Source organism: Cuculus canorus, chromosome 17, assembly GCF_017976375.1.
Source record: "Cuculus canorus isolate bCucCan1 chromosome 17, bCucCan1.pri, whole genome shotgun sequence".
Classification (NCBI taxonomy): domain Eukaryota; kingdom Metazoa; phylum Chordata; class Aves; order Cuculiformes; family Cuculidae; genus Cuculus; species Cuculus canorus.
This window is the reverse complement of record NC_071417.1, coordinates 12,403,041-12,428,812: the sequence shown is the minus strand read 5'-3', so window position 1 is coordinate 12,428,812 and position 25,772 is coordinate 12,403,041. Positions and strand designations below refer to the sequence as shown.

Below are 25,772 nucleotides of genomic sequence, written 5' to 3'. Positions count from 1 at the left end.
GTGACACCCCCACACTGACCCCCACAAAGGCCCCACACGGTGACACCCCCACAGTGACCCCCACAAGGAGTCCACCCGGTGACACCTCCACAGTGACGCCCACAAGGGCCCTAAACAGTGACACCCCCACACTGACTCTCACACCCACACGGTGACACCCCCACATTGACCCCCAGAAGGGCCCCAAACAGTGACACCCCCACAGTGACCTCCACAAGGACCCCACACCCACACAGTGACACCCCCACACTGACCCCACACAGTGACAACCCCCCAGACTCACCACCCACACGGTGGCACCCCAACAGTGACCCCACAAGGGCCCCAAACAGTGACACCCCCACACTGACCCCTAGAAGGGCCCCACACTCACACAGTGACACCCCCACGCTGACCCCCACATGGACCCGACATGGTGACACCCCCACACTGACCCCCACAAGGGCCCCAAACAGTGACACCCCCACAGTGACCCCCACAAGGACTCGACACAGTGACACCCCCACACTTGACTCTCACAAGGACCCCACACCCACACAGTGACACCCCCACACTGACCCCACATCCACACGGTGACACCCCCACACTGACCCCCACAAGGCCCCAGCACCCACTCTGTGCCCCCCCAGCAGCACCCCAAAGCCCCACCACCCACTCTGTGCCCAGTGCCGCAGGGGGACAAGGTCCCATGGGGTCCCCCAAACTGTTTCTCCCCCTCACCCCCCCAAGATGATGCTCCCTATTTCTCCCCCCCTCCCCCGCCACGGGGGGGTGTTACAGCCAGACACCCCCAGCCTGGGGACAGTCCCTTGTGCCACTCAGCTGTGACAGGACCGCAGCTGCCCCCCTCCCCCAGGGGACACCTCCCCGCCATGGTTCTGTGCCTCAGTTTCCCCAGTGCTAAAACAAGGAGTCTTTGCCCATGCTGATGGTCTGTTGTAGACAGGAGACAAAACAGTGGTCCCAGGTCAGTGGGCAACCTGTGGCTACCAACGTGGTTGCCACATGCCCAGTGGGCACCTGGCCATCCCCGTGCCTCAGTTTCCCCATCGGTAGGGCAGGGAGCCCTTGCCCACACCGGTGGTCGCTGGCTGATAGGGAGACCACAACACTGAGTCCCTGCTACGCGGCAACCTATGGCTACTAACACGGTTGCCACTCGCCTGGTGGACACCCAGCTGACCCTCCAAGGGGGTGCCTCAGTTTCCCCAGTGCTAAAAGAGGGGGGCTTTGCTCAGACCAGTGCTCGCTGGATGACGGGGAGACCCCAACACCGAATCCACAGTGAGTGGCCAACCTGTGGCTACCGACACGGTTGCCGCTTAGGCCAACGGGCACCTGGCCAGCCCCCCACGCGCACCCACCCTGTGCCTCAGTTTCCCCATCGCTAGGACAGAGGGGTCTTTGCCCACACCGGTGGTCGCTGGCAGACAGGGAGGCCCCAGAGTGGGTCCCCACTGAGTGGACCACCTGTGGCTAGCGGCATGGTTGCCACTCACCCGGTGGGCACCGTGCCAGCCCCCCGAGCTCGCCCGCCGCCGCGTGCCCGCGCTTCGCTTCTCTTGCTCGTCGCTCGGGCGCAGGTGGGGAGCGAAGCAGCGAGAAAAACAACCCCAGAGAGGAAAAAGGAAGAAGCGACGGCTAAAAGCGAGCGAGGAGGAGGAGGAGGAGGCAGCCCCACCGGCTGGGGGGGGGCTCAGGGACCCCCCAAGGCACCCATCGCAGCCCCCCCATGGGCTCCTAAGTTGCCAGCATGGCCAAAGCCACCTCGCTGCACTGCCGGGTGGTGGAAGGGAAGGACCTGCCTGCCAAGGACGTGTGAGTGGCTGGGGGGGGGCTCACAGCCCCCCCAAATCCCCTGGGAGATTGGGGGGGTGGGGGGGACATCCCCGGGTGCTCAGCTCTGCCTGCCACTTTGGGGGTCCGGGCTTGCACCCATGCTGGAAGAGACACCATTGCCCCAAAAGTGGGGTCTAGGGGTGGCAGGGGGCTGCCAGCCCCCCCCTCAATGAAGCCCCCCAACCCCCCCGGGCAGCCCCCGGTGGCCCCATAGGGCTGTGGGGAGCACTGGGGGAGCACAGTCCCCTGCACCCCCAGACCTGATGGGCACCCACTCCTTGTCCCCACCCATCCCTTGGGGGTGGGGGGGTTGCTGAGTTGGGGGGTGCAGCCCCCCCACACCCAGCGCTCATGCCCTGCAGATACGCCCCAGCGGAGCTGGCACCCCACGCTCATCCGGATGTGCCAACCTGGCACCGCCGGCCGCTCCCAGGGCTGGGGACGCTGGGCACGGCTGCAGCAACGCAGCCTCCCTGCCTCAGTTTCCCCACCTGGCAGGGGTCGTGGTGCTATGCTGGGTGCCCAGCTGGGGGGGGCTGGGCACAATGAGGCGATGTGAACCCCCCAGGACAGGAATGAGGTGCCTGATGCTGCTCCCAGCACCCCAAAACCCACTCTTTTGCTGTGAAGGTGTTCGGGGTGACCCCCTCTCGTCCAGTTCGCCTGCCCATCACTGAGGACTGGCCAAAGTGGGGGCTTTGCTGTGCGGGGGGAGGGGGGGGGGCCACTGGGATACCCCCAGGATGAACAAAGCCGTGTGTTAGCCAGAATGCATCGTCGCCCACTGCGCCTGCAGTCGGGACGCTGTGCACGGCTGCAGCAACGCAGCCTCCCTGCCTCAGTTTCCCCACCTTGCAAGGGTCACGGTGCCATGCTGGGTGCCCAGCTGGGGGGGAGGAGGGGGGCTGGGCACAGTGGGGCGATGCAGACCCCCAGGACAGGGATGAGGTGCCTGGTGCTGCTCCCAGCACCCCAAACCTCGCCCCGGGGCTGTGAAGGGGTTCAGAGTGACCCCCTTCTCATCCAGTTTGCCGGCTTGTCCTTGCCAGAACAGCCAAGGTGGGGAGGGGGAGCGGGGAGGGGGGCACTGAGATACCACTGGGATGAACAAAGCCATGCGTTAGCCAGAATGCATCGTTGCCCGCTGTGCCCGCAGCTGGGATGCTCCCACGCGTGGCTGGCGCGGAAGCTGGGGTCACCTCCCTCGCCCCACTTGCGGTCTGGACCCCCCCCAGTCACCCCCTGTCACCCCCTGCTCCAGCAGCTTGGGATTCAGGACTCCAGGATCACCCCAAGACTGGCGCCCCTCGGTGCCAGGGGACTTTGCAGGGGACAATGTGGAAGCACCCTGAATCCAGCCCCCTTCGTCCCCTCCATCATCATCCTCCCCCGCAGAAGGGGTTGATCCTGGGAAGAGCCCCAGGGCCAGGCTGGGGTCACCGTGACACCGTGGGTTGCCACCCACAGAAGCTCTGCACTGCTGGCTAGACACCGGAACCCATGGATTGGGGGACACAGGGACACGGGGCGATGGCTCGGGGTGCCCCACAGTGGGACCCCGCGTCAAGGAGCACCAACAAGGTGGTGACCCCATCCACTGTCCACTGTGGATGAGACCAGCAAACTCATCTCACCCACGGGGCTGGTGATCACTGGTGGGGTTTGAGGTGATGCTCAGACCTGTCCCCCCAAGTTTCCCCCATAGTCCCTGAGGATGGGTGGGAACCCCCAGGTGTGAGGGCTGATCCTGCATTCCCCATCCCTGCTCAGGTCCGGCTCCAGTGATCCCTACTGCATGGTGAAGGTGGACAACGAGGTTGTGGCCAGGTACGGGGCACACCGTGCCAGCCCGGGGAGGGGGACACTCAGGGACAGGTGTCCTCCCAGGGTTGCAGCCACCTCTCCCATCCAGGACAGCCACAGTGTGGAAGAGCCTGAATCCTTTTTGGGGTGAGGAATACACCCTGCGCTTGGCCCATGACTTCCACAACCTCGACATCTACGTGCTGGATGAAGACACCATTGGGTAAGAGGGACAACGGGGACCCTCTCACGGGGGGTGTCATGTCCCCATCGGTGTCCTCAGTGCCCATCGTGTCTGTGCCCTCGCAGGCAGGACGATGTTATCGGCAAGGTCTCCCTCAGCCGCCAGCAGATCTCAGCAGAGCCGCGGGGTGAGTGGGGGGCACGGCGGGACTGGGTGGGGGGGCAGCGTGGCACCGTGGGGTACCCACCCTGCCCCCCTCAGCAGGTGTTGACAGCTGGATCAGCCTGGCGCCCGTGGACCCCAACGAGGAGGTGCAGGGTGAGATCCACCTGGAGCTGTGCATCCCTGAGCACCCGCGGGTGCTGCGCTGCCGCCTCATCGAGGCCAGGTAGGGGTGCTGGATGGGTACCATGGGGGTGCCACCAACCCCATGGATGGGGATGGGGACAACGGTGGCATAGGGCCCATCGTCCCCTTTGGGCACAGGAAAGGGTGCTCGATGTGTCTCTGCATGAAGGCATTGATGTCAACCCACGTGTGACAATGTTGTGAGGTCTCAGCAGGGAATGCCAGCGCTGTTCGGGGACAAAGGGGCAGAGCTGGTGGCCCAGAGGGGACAGCCCGCATCCAAGCATCTGTTTCTTACGCCAACTTTGGCTTCAGCACTTGGGGAAACTGAGGCACGCCCCAAGCTGCCCCTCCGCTTGGCCCTTCTGCGTGTGCACCTGCGTGCGTGTGTGTCTGCGTGCGTGTGCCCACACACGTGGCTGCCAGACGTCACGCTGCTGGGTGGCAGAGGCAGCATCCCGCTGCCATGGCAACCAAAGCGGGTACCAAGGCAACGGGCTGGCGGCCATGGGGACAAGCAGGAGGGACAGGAGCCCCCCCCCTCCCCAGCGTGCTGTTTGGTCCCCAGGGACTGTGGGAGTCGGGTAGGAAAGCTGGGGAATGGGGTCCCACTGTAACCAGCATCCTCCCAGTATCTACTGGTGTGCTGGGAAAAGGGGGGAGCACAGGAGTGCAGGGACCATGCTGATGGGGACAGGGACCGTGCTGGTGGGGACAAGACCCCTGCCCGCTGCACCCCCACTGACCCCACCTCCCCACAGGGACCTGGCACCCCGAGACCCCTCGGGCACCTCGGACCCCTTCGCCAGGGTGTCGTGCTGTGGGCACACCTTGGAGACAGCCGTGAGTCGGGGTGCTGGGATCCAGGGGTTCAGGCACCTGGTGTCCCCTCCTGCCACCACCCACCCCTGTCCCCAACAGGTGATTAAGAGAACCCGTTTTCCACACTGGGATGAGGTGCTGGAGTTCGAGGTGGCGGAGGGCAAGCAGGGGGACGCCGTGCTGAGCGTGGAGGTGTGGGACTGGGACATCGTGGGCAAGAATGACTTCTTGGGACGGGTGAGGACCTCAGGGCAGGGTCCCAGGGCCGCCTCAGCATCCTCCAGCCCCTCCCTGTGCTCAGAGTCCAGGATCCATGGAGACAGGGATGGGGCAGAGCGATGTGGACCCACTAAGGTGGGACCCACTAAGATGGGACACATCCAGACACCCCCCCAAAGGTGTGCCTGGAATGATGCTGGAGCCCCAAATCCATTTATACCTGAACGCTGGCTGTACTGGGAACACTGGGGTGCCCAGCCCTGGCTGTACCAGGTGAAGGGAGGTGGATCTGGGTCCTGGCTGTACTGGGAAAATTGAGATAGCCTACCATGGCTGTACTGGAGTCACTGGGGTGCCAGCCATGAGATACTGGGAGCAGTGGGATATCCAGGTGTGTCTGTACTGGGGTCACTGGGGTACTGGTTCTGGGATACTGGGATGAGGCAACGGGGCATTCAGCCATACTTGTACTGGGATCACTGGGTTACCAGCCCTGAGGTACTGGGATCAGTGGGGCATCCAGCTGTATCTGTACTGGGGTCACTGGGGTGCCAGCCCTGGCTGTACTGGGATCACTGGGGTGTCCTCACTGTGTGCTGGGCTCTCACTCAAGGTGGGTCCCCGCTGTGGGGATGCAGCACAGGGTGCTGGTGTGTGTCCCTGGCTCAGACCCCACCTCTGCCCCCCCAGGTCGAGTTCCCGCTGGACACCATCCGTGCAACCCCCTCCAAGGGCTGGTTCCAGCTCCTGCCCTTCCCCAGCGCCACCGAAGCCCACGGGTGAGCACAGCCCCCCGTCCCAGTGGGATGGAGTTTGTGGGTGCAGGATGCAGCCGAGCCCCTTCCGTGTCGTTGCAGGGCGCAGCTGGGTGCCCTGCGGCTGGCGGTGCGGCTGGTGGAGGACACAGTCCTGCCCCACCTCTACTACCAACCCCTCATCCAGCTCCTCGCAGAGCCCATCCTCTGCCCTGCCCAGGTGGGTGCTGTGGGGTACGGGGACCCTCGGGGGTAGACGGGGACCACCCTGGCTTGGGGACCTCGCCATGCCCACCTTCTCCCCCACAGCCTGCCACCGGCACAGCCCTGGCCATCCTGGAGGAGGTGACCTCAGGGGAGAGCAGGCAGGACGTGGCCACCAAGCTGGTGAAGATCTTCTTGGCGCAGGGGCTGGCTGTGCCCCTCCTGGACTATCTCACCACCCGCGAGCTGGCCAGGACCAGTAAGTGCCAGGGCTGGAGGCACCACCTGCATCACTCCGAGCTGGGAAACTGGCTTGCCAAGGTCTCCCCATATTCCTATGGGAAGAAGAGTGGGGCCACCAAGTGAGGGGCAGGAAAGGGGCCACCAAGGGGGAGACAGGAAAGGTGCCACGTGTCCTTGGGGATGGGAGCACCAGAGACAGCTGGGGCATTGCCCCATACCCACCTCGCCATGGCCTCTGCACTCTTCCAGCGGACCCCAACACCCTCTTCCGCTCCAACTCGCTGGCCTCCAAGTCGGTGGAGCAGTTCATGAAGGTGAGCGCAGGAGGCGACGCCTGCGGCTGTGCCATCCCGTGATGGCATCGGGGCACAGAGCTGGGTTGGGACCCAGCAGGGTGGCAGGGAACAGTTTGAGGACACAAATGGTGACTTCCCATCCCTTGCAGGTGGTGGGGTTGCCCTACCTGCATGAGGTCCTGAAGCCCGTGGTGAACCGCATCTTCGAGGAGAAGAAGTACGTGGAGTTGGACCCAGGCAAGATGGAGCTGAGCCGTAGCAGGCGAGTGCGGGAAGATGGCTGGGGGAGGACACTTGCTGGGCATGTCCCAAGCCATCCTCATCCTAGTGTCCCTTGTGGGAAGGGTCACCCATTGCTGCCAAGCCTATGAGTCACCTCGATGGCTTTTGGCCACCTCAGGGTGTCCCATTCCTGGGCATCGTGTGCCCCTGACCCCGCGGCATCCCCGCAGGAGGATCTCCTTCAAGGGGTCCCTGTCGGAGGCGCAGGTGCGGGAGAGCAGCCTGGAGCTGCTGAAGGGCTACCTGGGGGACATCGTCGATGCCATCGTGGGTTCAGTGGAGAAGTGTCCTCTCCTCATGAGAGTGGCCTTCAAGCAGCTCCGCAGGCGGGTGGAGGAGCGGTTCCCCTCAGAGCAGCACGAGGTGGGGCACACCGCGAGGCCAGGGCTGAGGGTCTCCATGCCACCGGGACCACCACCCTGAGCCCTGAGCTCTCCCTGTTCCCGGCCAGGACGTGCGGTACTTCTCCATCAGTGGGTTTGTCTTCCTCCGCTTTTTTGCTCCCGCTGTCCTCACCCCGAAGCTCTTCAGCCTCCGGGAGCACCACGCTGACCCCCGCACTGGCCGCACGCTCCTGCTGCTCGCCAAGGTGCGCGGAGCCCAGGAGGGATGGAGAGCTGGAGGAGGGATGGGGGCCCTGGGGAGGGATGGGGACCTTGGAAAGGATGGGGACTTGGAGGAAGGATGGGGACCCGGGGGAGGGATGGAGATGGTGGGGAAGGATGGGGATGTGGGGAGGGATGGGGACCTTGGGGGGGAAGATGGGGCCCAGGGGGAGACATGGGGACCTTGAAAAGAGATGCAGATATTGGGGACAGATGGAGATGCTGGGGAGGAATTAACGCCTGAGACGGGATGGTGACCTCAGGAGGGATTGGAACCTTGGGAAGTAACAGGGACCTTAGGGAGGGATGGGGACCTTTGGGAGGGATGAGGACCTTGGAAAGGATGGGGACCTCAGGGACAGATGGGCATGCTGGGGAGGGATTGGGACCCTGGGGAAGGATGAGGACTCTGGGGAAGGATGGGGACCCCAGGGAATGATTGGGGCTTCAGGGAGGGATGGAGACCTTGGAAGGGATGGGGACCCCACGGAGCAATGGGGACCTTGGGGAGGGATGGGGCCCACTGGAAGAAATGGAGACCCTTGGTAAAAGATGGGGACTTGGGGAGGGATAGGGACCACTTTCCTCCCCAATTCCCAAGCCCCTGGGGTACAGGGGAACACCCAGAGTGGGGATACCCCCAGCCCCCCCACCATGGTGGGTATGGCACCACAAGCCCTTCCCCGCACGGCGCAGGCGCTGCAGAGCATCGGCAACCTGGGGCTGCAGCTGGGGCAGGGCAAGGAGCCCTGGATGGCCCCGCTGCATGCTGTCCTGGTGCCCAGCGTCGCCCGCGTCAAAGCCTTCCTGGATGGCCTGGTCACGGTGGAGAGCACTGAGGGTGAGGGGCATGGGGGGCACCGCGGGGGCACCACTGCTGCTGGCTCTGGCCGTGCCAGCACCTGGTAGTGGTGGTGGCATCATCCCTGGGAGTATTCTGGGAGCATTCCTTGGAGCATCCTGGGAGCATCCCTAGGAGTATCATGGGAACATGCTGGAAGCATCGCTAGGAACATCCTAGCAGCACCCCTGGGAGCATCTTAGCAGCATCCTAGGAGCATCCCTAGGGAGGGGGACTCGTTTGGGTCACGCGGATGCTGCCAGGATGGGCATCATCCTGGGAGGTGGTGGCATATGGGATGACGCTGCTGCCTCTCTTCCCGGCTGTGCCGCAGCGGCAGCAGCAGCAGGCGAGGGGACGGTGCCACCAGCGCTCTTCCACCCCTCTGCCACCATCAAGGAGGGGTACCTGCACACCCGCGTGGCGGGGGCGCCCGCCCTGCTGCCCCGCTTCAAGAAGAAGTACTTCTGGCTCAGCACCGAGGCTTTGACCTACTCCAAGTCACCCACGTGGCAGGTGGGTGCTGCCCGCGCCCCCCACCCTACATCGGGTGGCAGGGGGGTGCAGTGACGTGATGTTTTGGGGTTCCCCAGGTGCGCTCCTCCATCCCCGTGTCGCAGATGCGGGCAGTGGAGCGGGTGGATGAGGGCACCTTCCAGCACCCCCACGTCCTGCAGATCGTGGCGCAGGATGGCGAGGGGCAGCTCAGCACCACCTACATCCAGTGCAAGGTGGGTGCCCTCCCAGTTTGCCCCAGTCTGCCCTGGGAGCCCCAACTTCACAGCCGCCTTCTCCATGCACTTACCCTCATTTCCATAGGGACAATGGGAGCTGCCCCAGTCCCAAATCCAGCTATAGCCACGCACTGGCTGTACTGGGAACACTGGGGTGCCCAGCCCCGCCTGTACTGGGGTCAAGGGGATATCTGGGTCCTGGCTGTACTGGAAAATTGGGGTCACTGGGGGGTTACTAGCCTAGGATCAGCCAGGTACCCAGCCATACCTGTACTGGGGTCACTGGGGAACCAGCCCTGTCCGTACTGGGGTCACTGGGGTACCACCCTTGTCTGTACTGGGGTCACTGGGGAACAAGCCCTGTCTGTACTGGGGTAGCAGCCTTGTCTGTACTGGGGTCACTGGGGTACCGTACCTAGTATACTGGGATAGATACTGGGTTTCTCTAGTGTACTGGGTATCCAGCCATATTTATACTGGGGTCACTGGGGTACCAACCCTGTCTGTACTGGGGTCCCGCGGTGCCACCTCCCGCCAGGTCCTCCCTGGGCAGCTCTGCCATCAAGCTGTCACTCCCCGTCCCCTGTGCGCAGTGCCAGGGATTCCAGTGGCATCACCACCTCCACCCTCCTCTTCCTCCGGCGGGCGATGCCCAGCGCAGGGCACCCCAGGGTGCCCATGGGGTGCCACCACCGTCCCTCGCTGTCCCCGCAGAGCGCCCAGGAGCTGTGGCAGTGGCTGTGGGCGCTGCGCCAGGCCAGCAGCGGCAATCAGGCCATGCTGCCCACTTGCCACCCGGGCACCTTCCGTGCCGGCCGCTGGACCTGCTGCCTGCAGCCCGACGCCAGCGGTAAGGCCGGTGGGCACCCCAGGGTGGGGGGTCCCGAGGGTGGGGGTGTCCCATGGGCACCCTCACTGCGGTGTCATTGGCAGCGCCGGGGTGCAGCCGGACACACCGCACCGTGGCACTGGGTGACTGGAATGACCCCCTGGACCCCGCAGCGGCGGCGCAGACCCTCTATGGGCATCTCCGGCGAGCAGGGGCTCGGTGAGGCTGGGGGGGCTCGGGGACCCCCGTGGTGGCGGGCAGGGGGCTGAGGGTCCCTGTCCTGCAGGGCAGCGGGCGCTGAGGGACCCGAGGGCTGCGCAGAGTCTGAGCCCCCCTGCCCGGGGCAGGCAGGTACGGGGGGGACCCCGCACATGCGGTGGGATGGGGAGGGGGCTGGCACATGCAGGCACACGCATGTGCACACACGTGCACACACATGCACCTGCATGTACGCACACACGCAGTTGCACACACGTGCATGCGCAGACACGCATGCGCAGAACTGCTCACCCTTGCACACGCATGTACATGCTTGCATCCACTTCTGCATGCACATACATGTACAGGTATGCACACAGATACACACTTGCACACACATGTACATGCTTGCACACACTTGCACACACACACAGAGCTGCACATGCTTAAACATTCATGCACAGGCTCGATGCTTGCACACACGCACGCACATGCATGCACACATACCCATTTGTACATGCACGTATGTGCTTGCACACACTTGCATACATACGCACACAGCTGCACATGCTTGGACCTGCATGCACACAGCTACACACACTTGCACACAGATGCACACCCATGCACACACACCTACACAATCATTTACACACACATTTGCACATGCATGTGCACAGTTGCATGTTCACGCAAATGCTTGCACACACCTCTATAGACACACAGGCACATGCTTGCACACGCGTGCACACGCTTGCACAACCCCACGCACGCGCTCTACCCACAGCCAGTGTCTCCAGCAGGGGACAGCAAATACCCACGGTCACGGACACACGGACACGGGGACACATGAACACATGGCCAGGCACACGCACGCACACACAGATGTGCACCCCGGGGGTGGGAGATGCACACGAGTGGGTCCGGGGGGGCTGCAGGGGGTCGGTGCAGGGAGGGTGCCGGGGAGTTCGGTGCAGGGGGGGCTGCAGGGGCTCAGTGCAGGGGGGGATGCGGGAGGGGGTGCAGGGGGGGCTGCAGGGGGTCGGTGCATGGGGAGTTGCGGGTGGGGGGTTGCAGTGTTCGGTGCGGGGGGGCTGCAGGGGGTGGTGCATGGGGGCGTTGCTGGGGGGGTTGCAGAGGGTCGCTGCCGGCGCTGACCCTGCCGGCGGTGGGGGCAGACGGATCCGTGGCGGAGCGGCTGCAGGCCGTGCTGCGGGACCTGGACATCGCCCACGACGCCTTCGCCCGCCGTGACGGCCCCCCGAGCCCCCCTCCGCCCCCGAGCGCCTCCCCCGCCCCACCGCCCGGGACCTGAACGGCTGCGGGGACTACATCTCCCATCATGCCCCGCGCCTTCCAGCGCGCCAGATCTACTCTTGCGCGCCGCGGGGCATTCTGGGAGATGTAGTCCGCGCAACCCACCGCCTCCTCTCGGTAGGGACCTCATCCCACCCGTGTCCCGCGGGGGATGCTCGTGGGGGCTCCCCCGCACACGTGTGTGCAAACACACACACACACACACACACGCTCTCTCCTCTGCCCACGGGGGTGCTCCAGGCCTCCCCAGCACCCCCACAGGGGCCGGACACCCACCCCCAGCGACTCCCCCAGTGGGGTGGGATCCTGCAGCGATGCCACCCAGCACCCAGGAGGGAGGCGTGGGGACACAGCGGGGACACTGACCCGGAGCGGGGTGTATTCTGTAACACAGAGATGTACACACGGCACCGGCTGGACGTGGCTCCGTGGGGCAGCGGCGGGTGGCACGCGGCGGCGGCAGCTGACGCGCAAAGAGGCCACGGGTAGAAAAAGAAAAGCACCAGCCCACGATGCTATCGCCATGGGAGCAGGGTGAACCGGGGGGACACACACGGGGACACGTGGTGGGTGGCACTGGGTGGCCCGGGATGGGGGACAAGGGCACCCAGCAGGGCTTCGGCATCAGCAGCGAAGCGGCGCGGGCGGCGGTGGCACCAGAGGGGACGCAGGGGCAAAGGGGCGGTGGGGAGCCCCTCACCCTTGCCTCAGTCCTTCAGGTTGGCCTCGGAGACGCCTTGGGCCAGCAGTTCGGCCAGGACGTTGTCCAGGTAGTTGGGATCGGGGTAGCCGTGGCCCGTCAGGTTGGAGCCAAACTCGGTCTTGTGGTGGATCTCGTTCCACACCACCGTGTCCGACTCCCCCGTGGTGTTGGAGGTGCCGATGGTGAAAATGAGCCGCCGGTCCCAGGCCACGATCAGCAGCTTCAACACCTGCAGTGGGCAGGCACGGCCATCACTCAACCATCCAGCACCCGCAGCCCCCCTCCCGCCCGGCACAGCCCCCAGCACCCCAGGGTGCAGGATTCAGCCCTGGCACGGTGTCCACATAGTGCCACCCTTCCCTATGGCACAGCCCAGCCCCACCCCAGCACTGCTGCATCCTCCTCTCCCCATCCCATCACTTCCTATTCTACCCCATCCCACCCCATGTCATCCCATCCATCCTATATCATATCATATGATATGATATCATATCATATCATATCATATCATATATCATATCATCCCATCCCTTCCCAACCCATTCCTTCCCATTCTATCCCATCTCATCCCTTCCCATCCATGCCATCCCCAGCACTGCTGTATCCTCCCCATCCCACCTCATCCCACCTCATCCCATCTCATCTCATCTCATCTCATCTCATCTCATCTCATCTCATCTCATCTCATCTCATCTCATCTCATCTCATCTCATCACATCACATCAATTCCTTCCCATTCTATCCCATCCCATCCCTTCCCATCCGTGCCATCCCACCCCTTCTTATTCCATCCCTTGTCTTCCCAGCCCTGTCTATCTCAGGCCTTCTCTTCTTTTCTCATTCTACCCCATCCCATTCCATCCTTTGCCATTCTGTCCCACCTCTTCTCATCCCATCCTATTCCTTTCCCATTTTATCCCATCTCATCTCACCCCTTCTCTTCCCAGCATGGCCCAGCCCATCCCTTCCCTTCCCTTCTCTTCCCATCTCATCCCATCCCATCCCATCCCATCCCATCCCATCCCATCCCATCCCATCCCATCCCTTCTATTCCCACTCTATCCCATCCCTTCTCACTCTATCCCATCCCACCCTGGTGCCCTCAGGGATGCTCACCTTCCTGCCCTTCTCATTGTCGGGCAGGTAGCAGTGCCGCGGAAAGCCACGCGCCGTGAACTTCTTGCCGGGATTGGGATGCTCCGGGCCCTGGGTGGGAAGGCAATGGGGTGAGCGGGTGGTACCCAGCCCAGCAGGGGTCCCGGCCGCACGTTCCTCACCTGGATGCCGGTGGGGATGTCATATACAATCCGGATGGTTTTGGAGTCACTGTAACCCGGGAGGGAGTGGGGGATGAGGTGAAATTCCATCTTCCCGGGGGGCTGCGTGCCTGTCTTCTCCCCATAAATGGCCTTACAGGTGGGGCACTGCAGGCTGCCGTCCTGTGGGCGCCCAGGTGGGCATCAGGTATGGTGCCCATCCCACAGCACCCACCCACCCACCCGCTGGGTGTCCCCAGGTGGGCACCAGGGATGGATGGTGCCCACCCCACAGCACCCACCAGCGGGGAAGGAGCCTCCCCCGGGGTTCCGGCTCACCTTGTTGCCGTTGTTGTACATGGCCAGGAGGCAGAGGAGGTGGTACATGTGCCCACACTTGCCCAGCTTGCCCACCAGCTCCGGCTTGATGCCCCTGTGGCTGAGGACACCCTCGTAGCCGGAGGAGGTGACCAGCCGCTCCATGCAGATGGTGCAATCCTGCTGGGCACAGGGTGATGGGCATCAGCACCCACGTGGGATGGAGAAATCACCCCTGGCTCTCTGCCCCCCACGGGGATGCCCATCCCCTGCCCATGCCTCTCCCCACGCCCAAGCTCCCCCAAAACCTCCAGCGCCCCTGGGGTGAGCCCCCGGGCCAGGCTGCAGCGCCTGGAGATACACACACTCACCTCATCCGGGGGGTTCTTCACCTTCTGGATGTAGCGGCGCACCACATCCTCGGGGGCCTTACCTGCCGTGGGCGAAAGGTGGGAAATGCCATCAGAGCTGCCCGCGGTTCCCCCAACCCTCTGCCACCCCTGCCACCAGGATGGGGACAACACAAGGAGGAGGGGTTGCCAGCACGTGGCATGGAGGAACTGTGGGCATCATCCCAAAATCCTTGTCCCACCCCACAGGCAGAAGCAGTGCCTGTGCCTCAGTTTCCCCTCTGGCAGGGGCTGGTATGGCCGAGGGCACTCAGGGGTGCCCAGTTCCTTACTCTTTTTGAGATGCTTCTTTTTGGTTTTCCTGCAGATGCCATTGACCCCGGGCACGGGTTTGATGTCACTCTTGCTGACGGGCGGCGGGTGCAGGATGGGTTTGGGGGCGCGGGTCAGGCAGACGGGCAGCCCGGCGGCGCACATGAGGATGCCCGTCATCCCTGAGTCAGGAAAGAGGTGCTGTCCATCCATCCATCCATCCATCCATCCATCCATCCATCCACCCAATGTCCATCCATCCTTTCCACCTCCTGGCCATGCCCCAGCCCCATGCCCAGCCACGATGTCACTCGGCGGTGACCCCCAAGAGGTGGCAGGACCCCCCTCACCTGCAAGGGCGGGATGGACAGGGCCGGTGCCGTTCAGGTTCTTCACCGGCAGGGCTGGAACCCTGTGTGGAGATGAGAGGAGAAGGGGCTCAGCAGGGCTGGAAGCTGGCGCTGTGCCCTCCGCACACACCGTGTCCCCAGGGCAGTGTCCTCGCCTCTGGAGGCTGCTGTTCCATCCCATGGGGCCATCACCCAGAGCCATGTCTCCATCCCTGGGGACCCAGTGGCGCTGGGGACACAACCCAGGGATGCCGCCTTGTTGGGATGTCCCAATGGCAATGGCATCCCTGGGGACACACACCACCTCCTCCCTGATCCAGGGATGTCCCAACGGTGATGCCACGAGGGTCGTGTCCTTCCCTGGGGACGCAGTGGTGCTGAGGACATCACCTCCTCCCTGATGCAGGATGAGTGCCTCATCGTGATGCCCCAACGGCAAAGTCCCATGTCCCACACCCCCACAGAGGGATGGGTGCAGAGAGAGAGGGATGGACAGAGGGATGGACAGAGGGATGGGTATGGAGAGAGAGGGACAGGTGTGGAGAAGGAGGGAGAGAGGGATGTGGCTGGGCAAGAGGAAGGAAGGAAGGAAGGAAGGAAGGAAGGAAGGAAGGAAGGAAGGAAGGAAGGAAGGAAGGAAGGAAGGAAGGAAGGAAGGAAGGAAGGAAGGAAGGAAGGAAGGAGCAGGGCACACGCTGAGATGGAGGACAATCAAGAAAGCCCAGCAGCAGAGCCCTGCGTGCTGTTCTGCCCCAGGGGCACTGCCCCAGCTCGGCAGCCTGCAGAGCAGCCCCTGACAGGGGTATCATCCCCCTCCCCAATTCCCAAAGCCCCTCAAACCCACAACCACTGCGGTGATGAGTTCGGCAGTGCTCAGCCCCGCATGACCTAGGGTTGCGGGTCGTTTCCCTCCCCCTCCCAAAGCTGCCCTTACCCAGCCCAGGGCAGGGGCAGTGGTGGAGGACCCAGCCCAGCACCCCCCGCCCATCCTGACCCCCTCCTACCTGTCCATGGGGATATGCGGGATGGGGCCTGTGGGGCTGTACAGGGACAATGATGGGGAGAGGGACTGCGCCCGGCACACGGAAGCGAAAGCAGCACGTCAGCAGGGGAAGGAAACACGCCAGCACCTGCCAGGGCTGAGTGAACCTGCCTGCCCCCCAAGCTGGGGCTCCTCCGCCTCCCCAGACACCCCCAGCGCAGGGCCAGATCCTGCCCCATGGCAGGGAGATGGGAGGGATGGGATAGACTCTCGCCCCGTCCCCCAGGATGCTCACTGCAACCTGGGGTGCTCAGTCCCCTCTTGAGGGGTCTCTGACCAACCCCCCCAGGGCTGATCCGGGCTGGTTCCCACCTGAGTGAGCAGCACCAGGGCTTTCCCACACCAGCCGTGCCATCCCCGCCTGCTCCCCACACCGGGATTGGGGACACCGCTGCTCCTGCCGCTTCCTCTGCTGGTGACAACCCAGTGCCGAGAGCCCACAGGGGACACCAGGCTGACCCAAACAGGGGTACAGCCATGGGGGGGCTTGGGTGCCAGGACAGGGACACCCACTGGGACACCCCACTGTGGACCTGCATCCCCATGCTGAGTTATTCCCATCCACAGAGGGGACACCGGCTGTGTCCCCTCGACTGTGTCCTCCCCAGAGACCTGTCCGGTGGCGTTGGACCACGAGCCACGGCCATATGCCCTGTGCAGGCCAGGGAGAACAGGAGTGCCCTGGGACCAGGCTCTCCATCTCCTCCAGTCGGCACAGAATCATGGAATCATAGAATCATGGAATCATAGAATCATGGAATTATGGAATCATGGAATCATAGAATCATAGAATCATAGAATCATGGAATTATGGAATCATAGAATCATAGAATCATGGAATCATAGAAGCACCAGGTTGGAAAAGACCTCTTGGATCGGAGTCCAACCATTCCTACCTGCCACCAAACCACGTCCTTGAGCACCTCATCTACCCATCTTTTAAACACCTCCAGGGATGGGGACCGCCCGCTCCCTGGGCAGCCTCTGCCAGTGCCCGAGAACCCTTGGCACGGCACAGCACATTGCCTCGATCCCCACAGCCCCTCTGCCGGAGCAGGAATCCCAGGGACCACCCGGGACGATCCAGCTGCTGGGCTTTCTGTCTCTCCTGCCACCACATCCCCACGGCGAGGAGTCTGGGGCTGGAGGTGACACAGTGCCAGAGGGGCTGAGGCTTGTGCAAGGTGACAGCAGGGGATAAGGCACCTCCACCTCTCCTTTCCTGCTCTCTGTGCCCATTCCTGTGCTCCCCTGGTATCTCCACCACCTTGGTGACACCGCGGCCATCCCTTTCCCCAGCCCACCCTCCCCCAGACCACTTACCCCGGGGGGACGGTGGCACGGGCGCCCAGCCCAGCTGCCCGCTGCGTTCCGGGCCGGTTGAGGTTGTTGAGCCCGGGCAGTGGCATCCCACCGGGCACGCTCTGGCCGGGGGCAAACGCCCCGCCGGGCACCTGCAGCCCTTCACCCTTGGCCGTGCCACCCATCACCGCTGCCGTCCCCGTTGGCCATAGCGTTGTCCCAGCGAAAGTGCTGCTCTGGCGGACGGCACCCGGGTAGAGCTTTCGGCGCTGGGAAGCCAGGATGGCGTTGGAGGCGGCGCGGGTGCTGTTGACCAGCAGGCACTGCGGGCAGGAGCAGGGCATCCCCGTGCTGGTGCCCACCGGCCACGACTGCGACTTGGGGATGGAGCCCATGGTGAGGGGATAAGCCAGGTCCATACGACGCCGGAGCCGGCGCTTGCGTTGGGTTTGCCGGTTCATTTGGGACATGCTGCTGAAGTAGATGAGGTAGCAGAAGCCCAGGGAGGAGAGGTCCAGCCAGGGGTGCTGCTTCTCATAGGCGTTCTGGATGGTGATGCAGATGTCCATGTCGTAGGGCGTCCAGGAGTTGTTGTCGTTCTCCCACTCCCACACGATGCCTTTGCCCGGCGCTGAGGATGGGTCGTAGAAGTTCCTCCGTACAGGACGCATCGTTCCTGGGGAGACAGGGGCAGTGAGCGCCCGCGGGGCTCCAGCACCCCAAGCCACCAGTGGAGGGACCCACACCTGCACACACACACACACACACACACACACACACACACGTGTGCCTGTCTTATTCCCAGCCCAGCACACCACGGGGATGGGGACACAGAGGCGCTTTGGGGTGCAAGCACCCGCTCTCCCCCTCCACAAAGCATCCCGGGGTGCAGGAGGGGTGATGGCCACCACAACCCAACAGGCAGTCCCCGTGTTCCCCGCGCCGAGCAGCGGCGGCGCGCGATGGATCAGTCGGCGTGTCTGCAGGGCTGTGCCTCCCCGGGGACTCGTGAGGATCAACAACCCTCCGTCAGCGGTGGCGGTTTGGCTGACGGCCGCGCTGCTGCTGGTTGGGATCACAGCACCTTTTTCCATCCCTCTGGCCCAGGACCATCTCCGCTCGCCCCAACCAGGATCCCTTTGCCATCCCTAGCACGCGGCGAGCGTTTCCTGGTCAGGAGGGTTTTCCTGAAAGCTGCTGCAGCTCCAGCCAGTGCTGACGGTCATGGAAGCGACGCTTTGTCACCATTCACAGCCAAATCCTGGCCTCTCGCTGCTTGTTTGCAACCAAATCGGATGCTACAGCTGCGGTGGGGGGAGGCATCACAGTCCCTCCTTGTGCCACAGCCCCGGCAGTGCCTCCACAGCACAGTGCCTTTCTATCCCCTCGCCAGCACCGTTTGCCCAACCCGATTAACGACGCTAATAACGGTCATTAATCATCAGCCGCATCAGGCAGCAGAGCCTGGCCCCAGCTGCCAGCTTGTGCTGAGGCAGCTCCGAGGCCGCTCGCTCCGCTCCAGCAGCCAGCAGAGAACTGCTCGTCCCTGCTGCCCGCTCCTGCCTCCGGCCCAAATCCCACCGCCGGTTCATATCCACATTCCATTGCCCACCCACATCCATGCCCTGCATCCTGCTTGTGTCTGCACATGCCTGCCTCCTGGGGTCCCTGTCCTCCATCCCGCTGCCCACAGCCCACATCCAGCTCACATCCTTGTCCCACGTGCCCTGGTCCTCGCATCTGCACCCCACGTCCTGCTGGCCACTTACATCCACATCCCGCATCCCACTGACTACTCACATCCACATCCCACATCCCACTGACTACTCACATCCACATCCCATCACATCCATGCCCTGCATCCCACTTGTGTTTGCATCCACATGCCCCTCCTTGAGCCCGTGTCCCCCATTCTGCTGCCCTCTCATGCCCATATCCCACATCCCACTCACATCCATGTCACATCCCACTGGTCCTTGCACCTCCATCCAATGTCCTGCTGGCTATTCACATCCTCATCCCACATCCCACTGCCTGCTCACATCCACATCCCACATCCCAATGCCTGCTCGCTTCCACATCCCGCATCCCACTGCCCGCTCACATCCACATCCCACATCCCACTGCCTGCTCACATCCACATCCCGCATCCCACTGCCTCTCACATCCACATCCCGCATCCCACTGCCTCTCACATCCACATCCCGCATCCCACTGCCTTTCGTATCCACATCCCGCATCCCACTGCCTCTCACATCCACATCCCACATCCCACTGCCTCTCACATCCACATCCCACATCCCACTGCTGCAGAGCAGAGGAGGATGAGGGAAGGACACCCCGTCCCTGTGTGGGGGAACGGGCAGCTCCGGGTCCCCGAGGGCCACCAGCTGTCCCCAGCCCTGTGGCCGCTGCCAACTCCCGGAACTGTGCCAGAGCTGCAGGGCCGATCCAGCGTCCCCAGGGCCACACGGAGGGGACACGCATTCCCGCTGCTTGGAACAGGGTCACCTCGTTCCGCACTGCTTGGGTTTCTCCCTCCTCAGCACGGCGCAGCCAAGACCCGCTCCGTGTCCCCACACCGTGACACCCTCGGCACAGGGGACCCCTTGTGTTCCTGAGCACCACGGAACCCCCGGAGACATCCGACAGCCTCCAAACCCAACCGTCCCTGGGCCACATCCGAGGGCAGAGATGATGGATGGAGGTAGACACAGGGATGGTGCACATGGAGAGGATGATGCTGATGATGATCTACGGGATGGAGCCAAAGCGTCCCTGTCCCCAAGCCTGGCTGGCGCAGAGACCATGGCACTCAGTGACATCCAAGAAGAGTTGTTTTCCTCCCGGCAGAGACACATCACTCCCAAAACCCAGCCATGGCCCCACCACGGGCACATATCTCATGGAATGCGATGCCAGGTGTCGGAGGATGGGTCCTGGATGAAGCCGGCAGGAGCTGGCATGGGGACAGCCAGGGTGTCCCAGTGGCACCCGCAGCCCTGAGTCAGCTCCGCCGCGGCCGCCAGCGTGACCGGATCGTGCCAGTGGTCGCGCTGACTCAGGGCAGCAGGTGCCAAGTTGCCCCTTGCCAAGCCCGTGACCACCTGGAGAACGATGTGGAGCCAGGCTGAGCGGCAGAGGCAGGGTGGCAGCTCCCTGCCTCGGTCCCCATCTCCGTCCCCGCACCATCGCAGGAGCCACATCCACACACAGCATCATCCGCCACCGCTGGTGACTGGGAATGATGGCATCGGTGGCCAAGCAGGGGGGCACGGTGTGGGGGTCCTGCTCTGGGGTGACCCCTGTGTGTCCCCACACAGTCCGGGAAAGCACCTGAACCGGCGAGTCCCCCCCCGGCACGACCGGCACACACCAGTTTAATGGATCACATCCTAATGGGGACACGGTTAATGGGGTCTGAGCTCGGCGCTGGTGCGGGATTGGCTTTGATTTCCCCCGAGGACGCGTGGCCTGGATGCGCGCCGCAGCACGGCGCCGTCAGCGAGAAGGCATCAACCACCACCGCTGCATGGCTGCCACCAGCCCAGTGCCCACCACAGCTCCCAGTATCCAAAGTGGGGCCATCCCTGTTGTTTGGGGATCTCAGATGGAGGAGATTCATGGGGCAGATGGGGGGACAATGGGACACACCAGCACCCCATGGCGGGGGGGAGAGGATGGAGGGACTTTGGGATGTGTCCCTGCGGGGCAGGAGTCTGCGGCAGAGGGGGAAAGGAAAGTCCTGGAGGAGCCTCGTGGTGTCCATGTGGGAAGCAGAGCCCAGCAGGGCAAGGGAAGGAAAGAAGGAAAAGGAAGGACAGATGGATGGAGAGGAAGGTGTGTGCGGTGGGATGGAGGGACAGATGGACAGGCAGATGGATGGATGCAGGAATGAAGTAACAGACAAGCAGAGATACACTGGGATGGAGGGATGGATGAATGCATGGGTGGATGGGTGGAGTGACAGACAGACAGACATGCAACGAGACAGATGAATGGACAGATGGACAGAAGAATGAATGGAATGCCATAAGTAGACACGAGCTGGGGTGCATGGATGGAAGGATGGATGGATGGATGGATGGATGGATGGATGGATGGATGGATGGATGGATGGAAGGATGGAATGATAGACATGCAGTGAGACAGATGCATGGATAAATGGACAGCTGGACAGAAAGATGAATGGAACAACAGGCAGATAAACAGATACACACTGGGGAGGAAGGAAGGAAGGAAGGAAGGAAGGAAGGAAGGAAGGAAGGAAGGAAGGAAGGAAGGAAGGAAGGAAGGAAGGAAGGAAGGAGGGAAGGAAGGAAGGAAGGAAGGATATACAGTGAAATGAAGCATAAATGAATGGCCAGATGGATGAATGGAACAACAAGCAGATACAGAGATATACACTGGGATGGATGGATGGATGGATGGATGGATGGATGGATGAATGGATGGATGGATGGATGGAATGACAGTCAAATGAATATGCAGTGACATGATGCATGAATGAAAGGACAGTTGGACAGACAGATGAATGGACAGCAGAACAGAAGGATAAATGGAACAACAGGCAGATAAACAGATACACATTGGGGTGAGTGGGAGGAAGGAAGGAAGGAAGGAAGGAAGGAAGGAAGGAAGGAAGGAAGGAAGGAAGGAAGGAAGGAAGGAAGGGTGAGTGGGTGGACGTTCCCGGCTCAGCGCAAGCCCCTTACCCGTGTCCTGCCGGAACTGGTGCATGGACTGGAGGTCAATGACGTAGGGCGCCAGCTGGACGTCGACCTGGCCCAGCACCACGCTGCCGCGGGCGTCCTCCTTCAGCACATTCTCAATGTGGTGGCAGACAGCGGCCGAGTAGGGCCGCCAGCGTCCGTGCTCGTTCAGCCACTCCCACACCACCACACGGGCCAGGTTTTGGGGGGGAAAGCCCAGGCCACCAGAGGCCAGCATGGCCCCCGCGCCCTGGCGCGCCATGCTGAGGGGACGGCGGCTCAGCCCCGCGCCATGCCTGGCACAGGGATGCGGGGCTCTCCGATTCTCCCGTCTCCCGCCGGCCGTGGGCTCTGGAGCTCAGCAGAGCAAACACTGCGGGGCTCTGCAGAGGCGGGTGCTGCCAGACGGGTCCCCGAGGTCCCCGAGTCGCCCGGTCCCGCTCCCTCGTGGCTGCCGCACCAGGCTGGGGCCATCCATCACACGGCACGTCTTCCTCAGCCCTTCCTCCTCCTCCTCGCCACGGCGCTGGCAGGGCTCAGGATCCAAAAAGCCAGCGGGACACCCCCCCCCGGGGTTCCTCGGCTCAAGGGTGGCCGGTGGTTGTGGATGATGCTGGGGACACGCAGTGCCAGCGCTGTCCCCAAGACATCCCCTCCTCCTCTTCCTCCTCGTGTCCCGACGCTCAGCCTACATCCACGGCTGTCCCCACGTCACCGGTGGCAAACGACAGGGGTGTCACCTGCAAAACAGGCCCACAGCGCTGGTCACCCCCGTGTACTGCCAGGCGGGTGGCAGCTGGGGGACAGTGCCCATCACCCCTAGAGAGGCGGCGAGGCCGCGGTGCCCGCAGCCCTGGCAGCGCGGGCTGCCTGCCAGCCCCAGCCAGCTGCTGGCCTCCAACGTGACAGCGGGGACAAGGGGGGACAGGGGGGGACAAGCCACCCTGCTCACAGCCCTGCAAGGCCGGTGGGTGCCCCACAAGGATGGGGAGAACCATCGCTGCCGGCCCAAGCAATCCGGGTGCCAAGGAGCGCCCCTCGCCCGCTCCAACCGCTGCTGATTTATGATCTGCACTGCAGGCATCGGGCTGGGGGGGATGCCAGGCTGACCCCCGCGCCCACCCGCAGCAGCCCCCAGCCCCACGGAGTGGGGGGGAAAAGGTGAGTGGGGGGATGCTGCACAGCCGCTGTAGGCAGACAGACGCACGGACACGGCCGGGCACGCACAGACATACTGACACAGAGACGCACACGCGGGCACACGCACTGGCACGCTCACAGCCGGTGACACAGACAGACAGCGCATTGGAGGCAGACGGACAAACAGACACGGAGACCCACGGCAGCACAGCCCCCCCCCCCCCCCCCCCCCCCCGCCTCCTCCCCAAGGGATGCACACACACGCACACCCTCGCACCTCCACATGCGTGTGCATCCTCACCCAGCGCCCACCACGACCCCCAGCACCGCAGAGACCTTCACCCCAACCCTGCCCCCCCCCACCCTGGGCTGTCGGGATGAGCCCCCGTGGATCCCCCATTCCCGGGTACCGGCTGCTCGGGGCTGGGGGGTGGAAAGGCCAGGCCTGCCCCCGGTGCACGGCCCCCCCCGGTGCACCATAGCCCCGGTGCACAGCAGCTCCCCCCCCGGTACAGCCCCCGGTGCATGCTCCCCCCGCGGTACAGAGCCATCCCCAGGTCCCCCCCCGCCCCGGTGCACGATGCGTGTGTCCCCATGCACGGTAACCCCCGATGCAAACCCCCCCGCCCCGGTGCACAGCAGCTCCCGGTACACGGTCCCCCCCCCCCCAATCCTTGCACAGCAATCCCCGTGCACGGTCGCCCCCCTTCACAGCAGCCGTCAGAGCCCCCTCTCCGGTACACGCTCCTCCCCGGTGCACAGCAGCCCCCAGCCCCTTTGCACGGGGGTCCCCGCCGTGCACAGCATTCCCGGTTCGCAGCATCCCCGGTTCCCCCCGCGATGCACGGCAGCTCCCAGCGCACGGTCCCCCTCCCTTCACAGCAGCCCCCGGTCCCCCCGGTGCACGGCAGCCCCCCGGTGCCCCCGGAGCTCCCCCCCCCAGCTCCGCCTTGGCTCCCCCCCGGCCCCGCGCCTCTACCTCCGCAGCGGGACCCGCAGCCGCCCCGGGAGCAACGGCGGCAGCGGCGGAGTCGGGCGGCGGCAGCGCTTTCGCCAGCGCCGGGCGGGCACGGGCACCGGCGGCGGCGCGCACGGCTCGGGCACACGCACCGGGACCGAGCGCTGGGCACTCGCACCGGGACCGGGGACCGGGGACCCGCACACGCACCGGGACCGAGCGCTGGGGATCGGGCATCCGCACCGGGGACACGCGCCGGGACCGGGAACCGGGACCGGGAACCGGGGATCCGCACCGGCACCGGGGACCCACACCCGCATCGGGACCGAGCACTGGGCATCCGCACCGGGACCCGCATCTGCACCGGAGATCCACACCGGGACCGAGCACTGGGGACCGAGCATCCGCACTGGGGAGCGAGCATCTGCACCGGGGACCCGCACCCGCACTGGAGATCCGCACCGGGACCGAGCACTGGGGATTGAGCATCCGCACTGGGGAGCGAGCATCCTCACCGGGGAGCTGCATCCGCACGGGAGACCTGCACCGGGACCGAGCACTGGGGATTGAGCATCCGTACCGGGACCGAGCACTGGGGACCGAGCATCCACACAGGCACCGAGGACTCGCATTCGCACCGGGTACCTGCACTGGGACTGAGCACCGGGACCAGGAATCCCCACCAGGACCAGTCACCCGCACCAGGGACACACACCGGGGACCCACACCGGCACTGGGCACAAGCGCTAGGATCAGGCACCGGGACCGGGACCGGGCACCCACATAGGGGACTCGTACTGGGAACCAGTCATCTGCACCAGAGACACGCACTGGGGACCAGCGACCCATGCCGGGACCGGGCACACGCACCGGGCATCCAGACAGGAGACACGGACCAGGACCAGGGAACCGCATCAGGACCAGGCACCAACGCCAGGACTGGACACACACACTGGGACCTGTACTGGGAACAGGAGATGTGCACCAGAATCATAGAATCATAGAATCATAGACTACTTTGGGTTGAAGGGACCTCAAAGGTCATCCAGTTCCAACCCTCCTGCCATGAGCAGGGACATCCCACTGGATCAGGCTGCCCAAGGCCCATCCAACCTGGCCTGGAACATCTCCAGGGATGCAGCATCCACAACTTCCCTTGGCAACCTGTTCCAGTGCCTCACCACTCTCATAGTGGATAAATCCTTCCTTATGTCTAGTCTAAAGAGACACCTACCAGGACTGGGCATCCGGACGTGGGACACAGGCGCTTCCGAGCGGCGAGCATGCGTCTGCTCACACACACATATGGGGTGTCCCCAGGGGGGCCGTGTGGTTGGGGGGCACTTTGTCCCCCTTTAGGGCTTGGGGTTCCTGCAGCCCCGTGGGGAAACCAAGGCACAGGAGGTGGCAGGAGGCCCTGAGCCGTGGGGACATCCCAAATATCATCCCTGCTCGCCCCGTCATCTCCCCCTTGGTCCAGGGACTCACAGGGGCGCATCCAAGGGGTGGATTTGGGGACAGAGGCGTTGCCACTCGGGTTCTGCCTGCAGAGTGGCGGCTTTGGGGACAGAGCTGGGGACAGGAGAGTTGTCACGCTGTCTGTGTCCATGGACGGACAGAGTTGAGTTTGTCACTCTGACTGTGCCCATGGAGGGATGGATTTGGGGACAGATTTGGGGTGAAGGAACAAGGAGATGGCATGGGGACCTGAAGTCACGCTGAAACACACCTGAGGAGCCCCACAGGGGTTCAGGTCACCAAGCAGGGGGGTGAGCATGGGTGAGGGGACCCCAGGGCTGAGTGGGGGCATCGT

At 63.8% G+C, this 25,772-nt stretch overlaps 2 protein-coding genes across 2 annotated transcripts; one reads left to right on the top strand and one right to left on the bottom strand.

Annotated features, from left to right (window-relative positions):
- Positions 1-1,595: 1,595 nt before the first annotated feature.
- Positions 1,596-11,894, top strand: RASAL1 (RAS protein activator like 1). The gene is made up of 20 exons (XM_054082831.1): positions 1,596-1,818; positions 3,610-3,666; positions 3,752-3,865; positions 3,952-4,013; positions 4,091-4,214; positions 4,936-5,233; positions 5,906-5,994; positions 6,073-6,190; positions 6,280-6,433; positions 6,667-6,731; positions 6,863-6,975; positions 7,166-7,358; positions 7,447-7,584; positions 8,297-8,441; positions 8,776-8,957; positions 9,035-9,172; positions 9,890-10,025; positions 10,109-10,223; positions 10,291-10,355; positions 11,378-11,894. Exons 1-20 carry the CDS (start codon positions 1,754-1,756, stop codon positions 11,512-11,514), a joined length of 2,508 nt encoding a protein of 835 aa, XP_053938806.1. The 5' UTR covers positions 1,596-1,753; the 3' UTR covers positions 11,515-11,894.
- Positions 11,895-11,935: 41 nt separating this feature from the next.
- Positions 11,936-24,088, bottom strand: DTX1 (deltex E3 ubiquitin ligase 1). The gene is made up of 10 exons (XM_054082832.1): positions 23,981-24,088; positions 21,865-22,601; positions 17,171-17,825; positions 14,806-14,867; positions 14,476-14,637; positions 14,165-14,226; positions 13,815-13,973; positions 13,497-13,658; positions 13,336-13,425; positions 11,936-12,448 (listed from the first exon to the last, which is right to left on the bottom strand). Exons 2-10 carry the CDS (start codon positions 22,121-22,123, stop codon positions 12,224-12,226), a joined length of 1,836 nt encoding a protein of 611 aa, XP_053938807.1. The 5' UTR covers positions 22,124-22,601; positions 23,981-24,088; the 3' UTR covers positions 11,936-12,223.
- Between the last annotated feature and the right edge of the window lie 1,684 nt (positions 24,089-25,772).

Excerpts from the sequence above, each read along its gene's own strand:
- DTX1 (XM_054082832.1), bottom strand. The coding sequence starts at position 22,123 with ATGGCGCGCCAGGGCGCGGGGGCCATGCTGGCCTCTGGTGGCCTGGGC. Across the intron at positions 14,227-14,475 it reads AAAGAAGCATCTCAAAAAGA|GTAAGGCCCCCGAGGATGTG; the intron begins GTAAGGAACTGG and ends CGCCCACGGCAG. Across the intron at positions 12,449-13,335 it reads ACAATGAGAAGGGCAGGAAG|GTGTTGAAGCTGCTGATCGT; the intron begins GTGAGCATCCCT and ends TGCCCACTGCAG.
- RASAL1 (XM_054082831.1), top strand. The coding sequence starts at position 1,754 with ATGGCCAAAGCCACCTCGCTGCACTGCCGGGTGGTGGAAGGGAAGGAC. Across the intron at positions 4,215-4,935 it reads TGCCGCCTCATCGAGGCCAG|GGACCTGGCACCCCGAGACC; the intron begins GTAGGGGTGCTG and ends ACCTCCCCACAG. Across the intron at positions 6,191-6,279 it reads CCATCCTCTGCCCTGCCCAG|CCTGCCACCGGCACAGCCCT; the intron begins GTGGGTGCTGTG and ends TCTCCCCCACAG.